Below are 13,836 nucleotides of genomic sequence, written 5' to 3' on the forward strand. Positions count from 1 at the left end.
ACCTACTATTTCACAGTAACATGAGTGAAGAGAGGCATATGCATAATATTGGCTGTATTTTCTACCCAATGTTGAATATTTTATTGAAGTAAAAATTAATATTAAGACCCTTCACAATTAATTCTTAGTTTACTATTTAAAGATTTTTAAAAAGGCATGAGGTAACTTAATTATTAGTTATTTATTACTTATTATTTTCTTCATTTTGAAACAAGTGGTCACAGCCCAATATCAACGTCTTGCATGGTACATTTTGGCACTGCAGATCATATTGCAATTATGGTTGATTTTATACATTGATAATAATATGTGTTATTTGTTTGTTCAGGATTCATGATCAAAGTAAGAAAGTAGCAAATTAATGTAACAAAAATGTCATTTAAGGGTGGTCTTAACCCTGGAATTATGGAAACTTTCGGGCTTCATAACTGCTAAATTATTAGTCTAAAGAATATAAAAGTATACATTTTTAGACTGGAAATGACTTGCTGAATTCATCTGTGAGGTCAATTTGGGCCAAAATTCTCATTTTGGAAAAATCCCAAAAAGCGGTTTTTGGCCCAAATTTTAGTACAGCGTAACAAAAAAATTGTTCGCCAAAAAATTTTTATTAATTTTTAAAACTAGATAAAAATATCTAGGGAGCGTTTTTTTATTTTTTGAATTTTGACCAACTTTGAGAAATTTGCACCAAAAATGGTCAAAAATGCAAAATTTTCAAAAAAAATCATAAAAAAGCCTGATTTTCTTTTTTTTTTCAAATATTTTTGGTGAAGTTGGTCAAAATTCAAAAAAATGAAAAAACGCTCCCTAGATATTTTTATCTAGTTTTTAAAATCAATAAAAAATTTTTTTGGCCAAACAATTTTTTGTTACGTTGCACTAAAAAAATTTGGGCCAAAAAACCGCTTTTTAGGATTTTCTCCAAAATGAGCATTTTGGCCCAAATTGGGCCTCACAGATGAATTCATCAAGTCATTTCCATTCTAAAATGTATACTTTTATATTCTTTAGACTAATAATTTAGCAGTTATGAGGCCCGAAAGTTTTCATAATTCCAGGGTTCAGACCAACCTTAACAGAGAAAATGACAGACAAAAATCAAATAATTAAATATTTTGCAATTCTCAATTTTTGATGCAGGCGGGAAATAGGAAACTCAAAATCAATTGTGAAGGGCCTAACATCCATGTTGTTGGGATTCAATGAGTCAGTCCTACTATCCAATTAAAGTGCTGGCTTGGGGCACAATCTTTTTAGTGAATGTCAGGGATCCGGGAATAGGCTTGGGGGTACATGTATGATATAAAAAAAACATTTGTTAAAAAAAATTATTTAAAAAAAAAAAATAAAAAAAAATTAAAAAAACGGGCCCAGATTTTCGCGATTTTGACCCGGCCGCGGAGGGCAACACAATATTTTTTTTTTTTGCCTAACCCACTTACCTGGAACTGTGAGCTGACTGTAGGCTTTTTCCTCATAGCTTTGCTGCCCTCGCCTGGTTTAGACATAGATAAGACCATCTCAAATAAGTCATAGATGAAATCGGACCTATGGCAATGGAATAAATACATTACAGCAGATGTAGGTTAACACTTTTAACAAGATAAGATTTGAGATATTTTCTCAGAATATCAAGAGCTATCTTATGAACCACTGAACCAATACTAGGCTTGTTTGTACTCATTTTAATGCATTTTTCATGCTGATTCCAAATTCGGTCATGAAAATGTACAATTCTGAAATTTTTTAATTTGTTTAAAAAAAAATTGAAACTTGTCGTCTACTTGTACTATTTATGTATTAATCTGATTATGGATTTCTTTTATGGAATGAAGGTGAAAGAGTAACCAACGATGTGGTACTATGGGGTCAGTTGTCAAGGGGGACAAAAATAAACTTTCCTTGTGTTGGCCTGTAAAGGACTGTAGAGGTTTGACACTTTCCTGTTCCAAAAATGGGTTATTCGCCAGCGAAGTGTTACGTGTAATCCAATTATCACTACGTCATTCTTATGAGCTCTGCAACACAATCAAAATGATCGCAACACAAAGTCTATGGCATGTACTACCAATCCTAAAAAGTGCGTGATCCAGTTACTAGGGATTTATGTAACCACTTCGCTGGCAAATTTTAGTTGTAATCTATACACCCCCTGTAGAAGACATGACTTTAACCTTCCACATAAGGACAGTTCGTTGACCATAAAACATTTGTACATGTACATAAATGGAATGACCTTGTGCACAAAAACTGATACTCCATAACTTGAGGTCAAATTGTGAGCTATTATTAGCAAAGGCAAGTCATGGAACTGTGCCACAGGTAATGAGACTATTCACAGCCACCTACCTGCTTTCTTTGAGAGTATGTAGCAGGTCATCGGGGAATGTGTCCCTGTTCTTCTCCAGGAAACCTGTCGTATCATAGAGCACCTCCCCTGCATAATGCTGGATACCAAACTGGGTGTTGGACACTCTGGGTTTGCTGTAGAACACATTTTTCTATGAGAATATAAACAAAAATTAAATTTAAAATAAGAATTTGTTGAAGGGACTTTCAGTCTCAGAGATCCATCAAGTACCACAAAAAATCTGTTCAATTTTCTGAAATCGCTTTTACGCCATCTTATAATATGAAATTGGTTAATTTTTTTCAAACTGATTTTTTTGGCACATTTGTAATGTTTCACATGTCCCAACTTTCACTTAAATGGAATCAGCCACATTTGTTGTCTTTTTAGGTCAACAGAGTAATTTAGACATAAAGTTATATTATGACTTTAAGTTCCCCATAGAACGACATGTTAAACAGCCAAAATAGCCTGTGGTGTTTATTTCACATTACCTTGTTATTTCAGCTCAAAATAGACATAAACCCTTCCTGACAATTATTACTAGTATTATTTCAGCACTTTGGGTAAAAAATTAAAATGTGAAGAAAATCATACATTGTGGCTTTAAAACGGTTGATAAATCTGGAAAATACCCTAAAACCATTTTTTCCAGAAATATTGACACCAAATGAAGAGTTCAGATGTAAAATACAAAGGGGTCATATAGTAACCCAGGATGCATCAGTATCATGACAATACTTACACCATGGTTGCTATGGAGCTTGTCAAGCAATGTGGAATCACTGGCTTTTGGGAATCTGCTTTCTTCATCAATGATGGCTAGGATACCAAGTTTCTGTTGAAACAAATCAAAATATGGAAATATGAAATCTATGGAGTAAAACAAGCGTAAAACAACTCGGCTCCACCTCATTGTTTTACTTAAAATAATGATGTCGCCCGTGTTATATGAGACGATAGATGCACTCCAGCGGCTAAAAACAATACCTTTATTCTCTAAATATTTCTCATTAGGTGTGAAATTCCATTATCGTCAAATTCAGATCCAATGAGAAAATGAGAAGATTCTGCATTATGTGGATATTCGTCTTTTTAAAAGATATTTCTTGTAAATTACTTGGTCTAGATGGATAGGATTCCAGTTTTGATATATTCCAAAGGAGAACATTAATTTCAGCTCCTTAGTGGATTTTTTCTTTTAGAATACAATCGGGTGTTTGAAAAATTTGTTTGATCTGGTAATAATTATGTTAAAAAATGCCATCCAATCAAGAGTATAATTGCTCTAGTGACATGCAGGATCAATCCTCCTGACTTTGCCAGAGCACAAAGGATGATCACTTTATATATTGAAATACCTACCCTTTCAATAAGATCTAAGCATTTCCTGTTGACAAGGTAGTCAATATCAACCCAATTCGGGCCTTCACTGTTATATTTATGCTCAGGGGTGTACTAGGGCCACAGAGCCAAAGGGGGCAAAATTTCCAAATCATCTAGCTGGCCCGCTACTAAATTGACTTTACCGAGACAAATGTTAGCTAAAATGGATCAAAATGAGGACAATTGTGGCCTAAAAGCGGGCCAAGGAAGATGCAAATTACAAATTTTGGTGAATTTTGGCCCTATATTTAGAGCTAAGGAGCCAATTTCCCCCTGCCCCCCACTATGCCTCTGATCATGCTACTCCAACATGTACCTACCCTTTCAATAAGATCTAAGCATTCCCCATTGTCCTGGTAGTCAATATCAACCCAATTCAGACCCTCACTGTTGTATTCATGCTGTTCCAATGAGAAGATATGTTTATTGAAGTACTCTTGTAGTTTCTCATTGGCAAAATTGATGTTGAACTGCTCAAATCGATTGGTCTGGAAAAAGAAAAAGAAATTGTTGTCAAATTGATTCGTCTGTGAAGAAAATGCAGAAATCTTAACAATACAATAATGAGCATCAGGCTCAGAGTCAGGTTGTGCCCCTCCCCCCATAAATCTGTGACAAGTCTGCTTTGTCTGTAAAGAGGTTTTTTTTTAAATGGCAAAATAGGACCAAAAATTTCAAAATTTTAGATAAATATACCCCAAATCATGAACTTTCTGTGAATTTTTTCTAAATATTGGCTCCAAATATCAATTGTAGATGAGTAAAGGTCTCATTTTGACCAGAATGAAGATTTCTCTTGAAAAGGTCTACATTTTGAAAATCCCCACCCTCCACAAAAAACACTGGCTACAAGTCTACTAAGCACAGTGGGTTAGTAGTTAAGCTGTAGGACTCATGACCATAAGGTTGCAAGTTTGAGTCTTGGGCAAATGTGTTTGGGCTATTCCAGTTGAAAGCCATACATGAATATGGAAGTCATTACTTTAATCTTCCACACAGTTTGAATTTCAAATAAGGTTACCTGAATAAGTGACTGTATTTGAAATCTACACGTCATATGCGGGCGATTAAGGCTGTGTCTTCCATTGGGGGTGTATGATTTTCAACTTGAATAGCCCTTTGTGTCCTCAGGCAGGGAACGCACTCAATCTTGAGGTGTTAATGGGTACTATAAATTATAAATTTCCATATTATTATTATTATTACTAGCTGAGGGTAACAGACTTGTTGTGCGGGAGGAGTGGTGAACATACCACAGCAACATTGAACACAAGTCAGTCATAAACTACTCAATCGATCGATTGATCGATTGATCGATCGAATCAATCAAATCAAATCAAATCAATCAATCAATCAACCAATCAATCCTAAAAAACAATTGATATGATGATAAAAAACCATATCCCCCAACAGGAATTATTTTTAAAATGGAAACTAAGATATAGACAAAAATAGACATTTACCAACATCAAGAAGAAAAACATTCATGCATTCTTAATAGTTTAACTTCAATATAGAGGTAAAAAAATATAAAACTCTATTATGTCTACAGACAAAACTGTACAGACAACACAGATAACAAACCATACAATTCAATATGTAGAGGTTAAAAAATATAGCAACAAGTATTGATTGGTATAGTTTAAATACTTTTAAAGAGGTTTTGGTATCTTCAAAGAACAACAGATCATTAGAGTAAAAAAAAATTAAATTTTTTTTTAGAAAACAACCCTTTTAAAACTTCCAAATATCTGTCAGTGAACTGGGCTGCTGGATCCCCAAACATAGTAAATTTGTTATGTACCCACCTGCTACCAATTAACTAAATATATATTAGACCTACACTAACTAACTAAAATCAATCAACTCCAAACATCAAAAACTAAGATATCAAGTATCATGCTAAGTACAAAACCATTATACAACCAGACTCATTAATGTACAAACATATTACCTCACACTCCTGAAATTTTGAAGTGATTGCAAAAAGAAGAAAGGTTTTACACAAAAATATCTTGTTATACTTAGTTCTAAAATAGGAATGCAAAATGGCATAGTGATGTTATCATGTAAAATAAGTTCTACAATAGGCCATTTCAAAAATTCCCCAATGATTGACACCCTATAGAGGTAGTCATTGTGACGTCATCGCTGCCATCTAGTGGGTACAAAGACCTTGTTGCCAAGACCACCGCGTCAACGCTTGACTGAAGAGGTGCGTCACGCGCTGCGACTACCCCGTAATCGAGGGCGTAATGTCAATCGCATGGCATGCAGAACGGCAGTAGCTACAAGATGACGGAAGAACGAGCCACCCATCTGCCCGTCTAAATGACGGTGAGTTTGTTCCTGGGACGGGCAAAATGAATGCCTTTGACAGATGCTACATTATAATTGTAGGAGTTGAGAAAGGCTATTGAATTTTTTGATAGACTAGATTAGCAAAACAAGGTTATAGCAGCACATATTTGAACTCTTTGAACCCCCCAATGGGCTATAGAAGTCTGGTAAATGTTTTAAAGGTCAAATTTCTAGCTAAGACCCTTGATGTAAACAACTTAATATAAGTTAGAGCAAACAATCCAGTGTTTAGATTTGACCAGTGGTTCTTAAGCTACACTACTTACCGAAAAGTTTTCAAACCCAAAGATGTCAAGGACTCCTACAGAGCTAAATGCATCTTGGCTGAGTTTGATGCGACTGTTGATGCGTTTTATTATCCACTTGAAACAACGTCCGTATAGATTCATCGCTAGGGAGTCTCTGGCATTGGTTGCCTGCAAATAAATAAACAAGTGAAACAAGTTATTGAGCTATAAGCCTCCGAAACATAATAAATACAACTGAAACAATGCCACTATGTGAAAATCCTCCCACTAAAATATTAGGCTATTCCAGTATCTTCCACACAGGGAGTATGAATTTCCCAACTGGGTGACTCCATTTAAAATCTACACCTCCTGTGTGGGAGATAAAAGTCATGTCTTTCATAGGGGTGTATGGATATCAACTGGAATAGCCCACTTAAAGGCCAGTACATAGTCCAACATCTTTACCAGTGTTTTTCCGCTGCAACATCAGTTTCGTTTTTGGTTCTCTGAAGTCATTTTTGTATCTCACCCCCAATTTTCTACTTATATGATTAGCTTGGTCCCATCAGGGCATAAGTGTATGTCTCAGCACAGAGTAACCATTTAAAAAATTTGATGCTATCAACCTCTTGATTTGGTATAATCGGTTATTGGTTATCTTGGGTTCGTCATTATGAGACAACAATGTCATTAATATTGGTAGAACTTGCTAACTTATGTGTCTTTTTCAAACTGATGGAAACTGTTTAATGATCTTGGTTGTCAAATGACGAGCTGGCAATGTCATGTGACAGAACAGGTTCGTAAACCGGTGGTAGTTGGTTTTGTTCTTGTTGAGCGAACTGGGGTGGCGTCAGATGTGAACATCAGTTATAGCACATATCTGCCACATTACCCTAATGAGCCTATATAAAGTCTGCACAAAAAGAAACTCAGCTGTTATAAACACGACTATATAGCTTCAGAACTAATAATTGTTTTCACAGTATTTTAACATAGAGGGAAGGATGAATTATTTACACGCATTTTGATACCACATTTGTCAAATGCTGTTCAATATTAACAACACCGTAGTGTTTTTAAAGAAAAATACCCGATTTTAAAAGTTGCAGTTTACAGCGATCAATGGTTATTATGCCAGCACGGTAGCACGTAAAGCCCCCCATTATCTTCACGCTCACTTCACAATCAATACAAATAGCTGCAACTTTTCTATTCGGCTATTTTTCTTCCAAAACACTGCTGCATTGTTAATATTGAACAAAATTGGACAAATTAGGTATCACAGTGCGCGTAAATAAACCATCCTTCTTTTTATGTTGTTGAAATAATGTGAAAACAATTATTAGTTCCGAAGCTATAGGCGTGTTTATAACAGCTGAGTTTCTTTTTGTGCAGACTTTATAAAAGAACTCGTTGCATCCAGGATCAATGATAGTGATAGACACATACCTGTTGTACATCTAGTGGAGTTGATATGATCTCTCCTCTTAGTGATCTTGTCTTTAGTGTCAACCCATCACTCAGTTGATACTCATCTACATTTAATAAACTAGCAGCAATTTCTAGACCTAAAATAAATACACATTTGATAATGATCATTAGTTTTAAAACAAGCAAATGTCATCTATAAGACCTTTTCCATCAGTGTCAAATGTAGCTTTATTTTTTACAAGTTATAGTATTTTTAAGGGTTAGACCTTGGTTATCTCAGTACCTGTGCAGCCGGTCTCTGTTTGAGTGATTGAGCTTTCATCATATGTGTCTCTGACTTTATCAGGACTGAAGTTAAGTAGACAACAATGTCAGTCATAGCACATATCTGGCTTTTCAACTTTTCTTCAGTCCTGATGAAGTCAAACACACATCTGACAAAATCTCAGCCACTCACATAGGGACCAGCTGTAAAGGTACTGTGATAACCGACAGCATACTATAATTCACAGATTTGTTAATTGAAGTCCTATACTTTGTCAACTTTTAATACACTTTCTTCATAGAACTACTAAGCTTATGATTATAACAATATTATGTTGGTTCATATATACCATAAAAATTTGTTAATAACCATATTTGCCTATTTATAAGTTGCTCATACAAGAACAAAATTTTAGGGTAGTTTGTTAAACTTTTTAATTTTGTTCTTTAAATTAACAAATATCTGTGTTACAGATACTTGTGAATCAAAATAAAAAATGAATTTGTTATTGGGCCAAAAGAGTAATTTCAAGAGTTTTTGGTCCACTGGCCTTGTGACCAAATTCAAACCATTTTTTGATTATCTCCTTTATTTTTATTTTACAAATTCCTCCGGGCCATATGGTCTAAGAGAGGGATGCGCTATTCCAGTTGAAATCCATACACCCCCTAAGGATGACATGACCTTAATCTCTCAATGTAGTCACCCATTCAGGTAACCCCATTTGAAATTCACACTCCCTGTGTGAAAGATAAAGGTCACATCTTCCATGGGGGGGTGCATGAGTTTTCACATAGAATAGCACAATGCTGTCCCAACTTCTGAAGCATCTTGCTTACTTTGCATATCCTTGACTTGTGCTCCTCCGGCTGTGATGAACTCCACGTTGCCTATGTGTAAGATGGCTGCTAGCAATGACAGCACATCTTGGATCTGTTCTGTGCTAAATTTCATCACTTGCATTGCATTCTGGGAGAAAGTGTAGTAAAAATGTAGTACAATAATACATAATCAGGCATGAGAATGAATTTCAATGACAACACAAAAATTGTAACAAAGACTAAAAACACATTAAATATCAGGCAAAATGCCTCAAAATTGACTAAAAATAGATTAAAACACAAAAATTTAGGGGTAAACAAAAATTTCTTGTTTATTAAGAAGGCAGAATCTAAAGGCTTTACTGTCTGCAAGATTTTTGCTGCCCATTGCATCTCTCCAACAATTCAATGCAGTACTGGGAGGACTGGTAAATCAGTAAAAGGGGGCAAACACACTTAACCGAGGTGAGGGCAATCACTTTCTACTGCACATTTATGACCAGGTACTTAACTCCAAAACAGCGCCACCAATGGTAAGTTACAACGGGAAGCAGACTAGGAGGAATGGGAGAATTGGTCATTCAATTACGAAATTGAGGTCATGGAGGTATGTTTTTATCATTTTATACCCAATAATTTCTGGATTTGTATACAAGAACCTTTGAAACTAAAAAGAAGAAATTATGCTCTTACCAGAACATGATCAAAACTTGTCTTATCATCCAGTGTCTGATCCCAGATACAGCCGCTTTGGTTTAGATACCGGTAATTCTCTGGATTGCCTAGCCGAAGTGAATCTGCAAATAATAACAATAAAAACATTAAAGAATGAGTATTGTTCTTCCAAATATGAAACTACAAAAAAACATACAATCCCTTCACAGTGGATTACTTTGTAAGATTTTATAGCATTAGCAGGGGCATGCCCACGAACCGAAACCCTGAGGGGCTGAAGTATGAACGAAACATTTTGAAAGGTTTAACATCACAGAGGCAGCACCATTGCGCGACTGGGGTGTCTGAGAAAATATTTGAAAGTGAAAGCCCCAATGGAGCCATTTGGTGCAACATTTTCACACATTTATTGGTTATTTTCGGAGCATATATTTTAACAGATTTCAACTGAGCCACAAATTTTAGTTTTTTTTTAACACTCATGCTCAATAACTCACAATCAAAGCCTAAATGAAGGCATTTGGTGCAACATTTTTACATTATTATTGGTTATTTTCGGAACATAGGCCTATTATATGCGTCTATAAAAGGCCTATTTATAGGAATGTTTTCCATTCTTAGGATATTTGACAAAAATGTGGGCCTTTGGGTAAAAAATTAGTTCAATTTACTTCAAATTTTGTGAAATATGGATCCATTTTGGGGCGCTTTTTTCTTTTTCGCTCCCTGGCTATGCCACTCTCACTCACTCTCCCTTTCTCTCTCTCTCTCTCTCTCTCTCTCTCTCTCTCCCTCTCTCTTTTTCTCTCTCCCTCCTTCTTTTTCAAATATCCAATTATAGTCCCATGTTAAGTTTTGGAAACCCTCACTGCCAAAACTTGGATGTTATTAGTTTGTTCAGGGTCCTAGTGGCACTTCCCTGGTTTGTTGTCATGTATTTTTATCAATGAAAATAAGGTAAATTGGTTTAACATGCACACATAGTACAGGTATAAAAGAAATGTATGTATACTTTGGTTTAACAATTTAAGTGGAGGGTAAAAAGCAGCCTTAGCAGTTAACTTTTTTATGCTTGAAGTAGTCGAAATTTAGTGCCTTATGGGGTTTGTCAATTGCCAGCAACAACCTTCCCACTGTCAATATCAATTAGTCTCATTATCAATAATGAGTATGTGTAGGTCATCTGGCAGGTCTGTGGTTGACTAATTAATTCCCTTTAATGCATCAATGACAGCTAGATTACTGATGATACACTAAATGAGCTCATACAAGCTCACTGAAAATAAGATCATATGATCTTATTTTCAGTGACATAGTTCTACAAACTGTATCAAAATGATTGGAACCAACGACTTGTCATTTTTGTAGATTTGTTTTGTTATAAAGTACCAGTTCAGGTTCAATTTTAATATTTGAAATGATAGTTCTTTAATGTTCTAAAAGAATTTTAGGTCATGAAGATAATACTTTAAGATTAGCAACTATTTTAAACTGTTGCGATTTGGTAGTTCATCTTATGAATGGTAGTGAGCTTTGGCAAAATTGCATTGATCATTTCATAGCAAGTGTGTAGAAGAATTCAAATATCACAGATATAATTTTGTATATCTTGTGGTTCTTGAGTTATGTTGTAAAGAGGGCTGGAACAACAACACTTTCGGTACAATTCATTTAACGGGGGCACTTATTAGATTTTTGACCCGTGGAAGGGCCACGGGTCTTGATCCCCGACTGCTCTATTTTTTTGCAGGTTAATTTCAGAACCGCAAATTTAAAGCCTGCAAAAAAAATAATTTTGATGCTATAGGCTATATTATATATGACTGTGAACCTAGTGAAAAATCATTTTTATTATATTTAATTCCCATTGATCATGACACTGCTTTTTCATCTTATACAGTAATCTTAAGTCTTGTCCACAAAGACAATAATATTTTATTTTAATGAGATGGGAGTGTTTTTTCCATCTAATATCGTAAAAGGTATTATAACTAGGCTGTACTACAAACGGGCCGTTTCCTTTATGTCTTCATATACATGAATACAAGTCTCAATTTACACTGGTTATTGGCCTATAAAATGCAATATTTTCAAGCTATGATAACTTTCATGCTTTATGTATTCTTTATAAGTTTGTGTGAAATTTGAAAAGTGGGAATACCATGATTTATTGTGAGAAGTTACACACCAAATGCAAATTAACAGCATTAAAAATTGTTGAAAAGTTGATAATTTGTTGGACTGGAAAAAAAATCAAACTTAATTTGACCGCTTTTCGTAAGTGTTAGCAGTTCCTTCCTATTTCCTTTATTGCTTTCCTAGTATACCTATGTTCCTGTATGCTGGCTGTGATTTGGCAGATACCCAAGACTGCCTTAAGGCATTTATTATGAATGACTGAATGATTAGGAATGGATTCATAACAAAACATCTGTTTCAGTTTACCTCTAACACCACAACAAATTACTTCATCAACTGAATAGTCTGCTAAACCAGGGACCATGTAATGAAGGGACTAGACACCTCTTATTGATGGCCATTATTATCAAATTAAGAACCTTCACTACCATCTGAGTTGTACCAAGGGTGCTATGTTTGATTTCTTATTATTTTCTCATGCTGCCCTTCACAAAACCGATTAAAAAATATCATCAAAATATTCAAATATATTCTAAAGTTATGTCCAATTGTGTAAAATTTCTATGATTTTTGAACATATTTTCTGTGTAGCATTAAGAATTATTTACATAGGATTTTGAAGAAAAACTATCAAATTTTGTGGAAATATAGAATGCTATATAAACAAATTAAAATATTTCCTGGAAGCATACCCCTTACACTTTCTGTTTTTACTGGTATCGATACTGAAATCATTTCTAAAATACTATATTCTTTGATGATTTTATGTTGGCATTTTCATTACAAGCAAACATATGGGTTCCTTTCGCATCATGTATGACTATCATGTACCATGTTGTATCAGTGCTGGGATTCGAACCAGGGTGCATAGATCCACATATTATGCGTGCCTGCTCAACTGAAGATAATTTTTAAACCAGGGACTGGCATAATACAAGAGGCAAAAGCCATTTCCAGTCCCTTCATACGCCGACCCTGGCTAAACGTAGTCCAACCACAGTTAAATAAAGGACCCACAATTTACAAGTCCCCCCCCAAGACTTTTTAAAATAAATCCATTCTTAAAAAATAAAAAATAAACTATTAAAAACCTATAAAGGTAATAGTAGCACATTTTGTTGGACACAACTGGTCATATTTACAATGTCACAAATCGTTGTATTCGGTCACTTTGCTCATATACAAAAAGATAGTTTTGGAAGTTTTACTTTGGTCCATTCAACTCTCAAACAAATGAAGTAGGCCTGAGCTAATATAGATTATATTCTGCATGCTTTGTAAGAGTTGAATGGACCAAATTGCAACTTTCAAAACTGCATCTTTAACCCCATGTGTACTACCTACCGATTGGCCAACATGAATATCATGTCCAATTTTGAACCAATCAAGGAGGGTATTAATAAGATCATCTGCAAATGCAAGTGTGACCATAAATAGTTTAAAGCCTAGTCATAATTGGTAAGTGAAATGAGCATTTCAAGTTATCAACCAATCAGAAATGCTGTTAGATGACCAGTAGTGTCCAGGGGGTTAAATTTTCTAATGTAATGAGCAGCTGTGACCGAATGCAACAATGTGTGAACTGGACCAGGTGTGTAGAACAACATAAGCTACAAATAATTGCAAAAAAAATTAATATTAAAAAATTGTTTGATTTTATATTATACCTAAAGGCACCTATAAGCTTGACTGTTTGAAGACCCTTTATCTTACATTTTTACGCTACTTTTTGCGATTTCACATTCCAAGCTACTACAATGAAATAATTGTTATTTTCGCGGCAGTAGCTTGGAATGTAAAATCCATGAAAAATAAATGTAGTATAAAAATGTAGGGAAGCTTAGAATTACAAATTTAAAAACAAGGGAAGCAGCTCAAAATTGGCAAAGTGCAAAATTTATCATTCAAAAATGTCCACTTTCCCCAGTAGTCCAGTCCCAACTTACTTTTAGACTCATCTGGCATGCCGGCCATTATGCAATAAAAGATGTGATAGTTACGCTCATCAGGGTTCTGACCAACGACTCGATTCTGTCAACAAACAAAATAGAAAAATACAATATTTATTAGTCTTGCAATTGATTTTAGAATTTTTTTAAACTATAGAAGAAATACACATTAGGTGGGGTCAGCCATCTCTTTAACATATTCTCAATTTACCTTACTAAAACA

General features: G+C 34.8%; 1 protein-coding gene across 1 annotated transcript in view; it reads right to left on the bottom strand.

Annotated features, from left to right (window-relative positions):
* Positions 1–13,836, bottom strand: part of LOC140162437 (unconventional myosin-X-like) — a 152,124-nt gene that overhangs the window by 71,060 nt on the left and 67,228 nt on the right. The window contains exons 7-15 of the mRNA XM_072185673.1: positions 13,611–13,695; positions 9,544–9,647; positions 8,869–8,998; positions 7,783–7,901; positions 6,367–6,516; positions 4,060–4,227; positions 3,099–3,191; positions 2,353–2,504; positions 1,446–1,551 (exon numbers count right to left, since the gene is read on the bottom strand). Coding sequence (XP_072041774.1) covers positions 1,446–1,551; positions 2,353–2,504; positions 3,099–3,191; positions 4,060–4,227; positions 6,367–6,516; positions 7,783–7,901; positions 8,869–8,998; positions 9,544–9,647; positions 13,611–13,695 — 1,107 coding nt within the window. The remainder of the gene's footprint in view (positions 1–1,445; positions 1,552–2,352; positions 2,505–3,098; positions 3,192–4,059; positions 4,228–6,366; positions 6,517–7,782; positions 7,902–8,868; positions 8,999–9,543; positions 9,648–13,610; positions 13,696–13,836) is intronic.

The sequence above is a fragment of the Amphiura filiformis genome, chromosome 10, assembly GCF_039555335.1.
Source record: "Amphiura filiformis chromosome 10, Afil_fr2py, whole genome shotgun sequence".
Lineage (NCBI taxonomy): Eukaryota > Metazoa > Echinodermata > Ophiuroidea > Amphilepidida > Amphiuridae > Amphiura > Amphiura filiformis.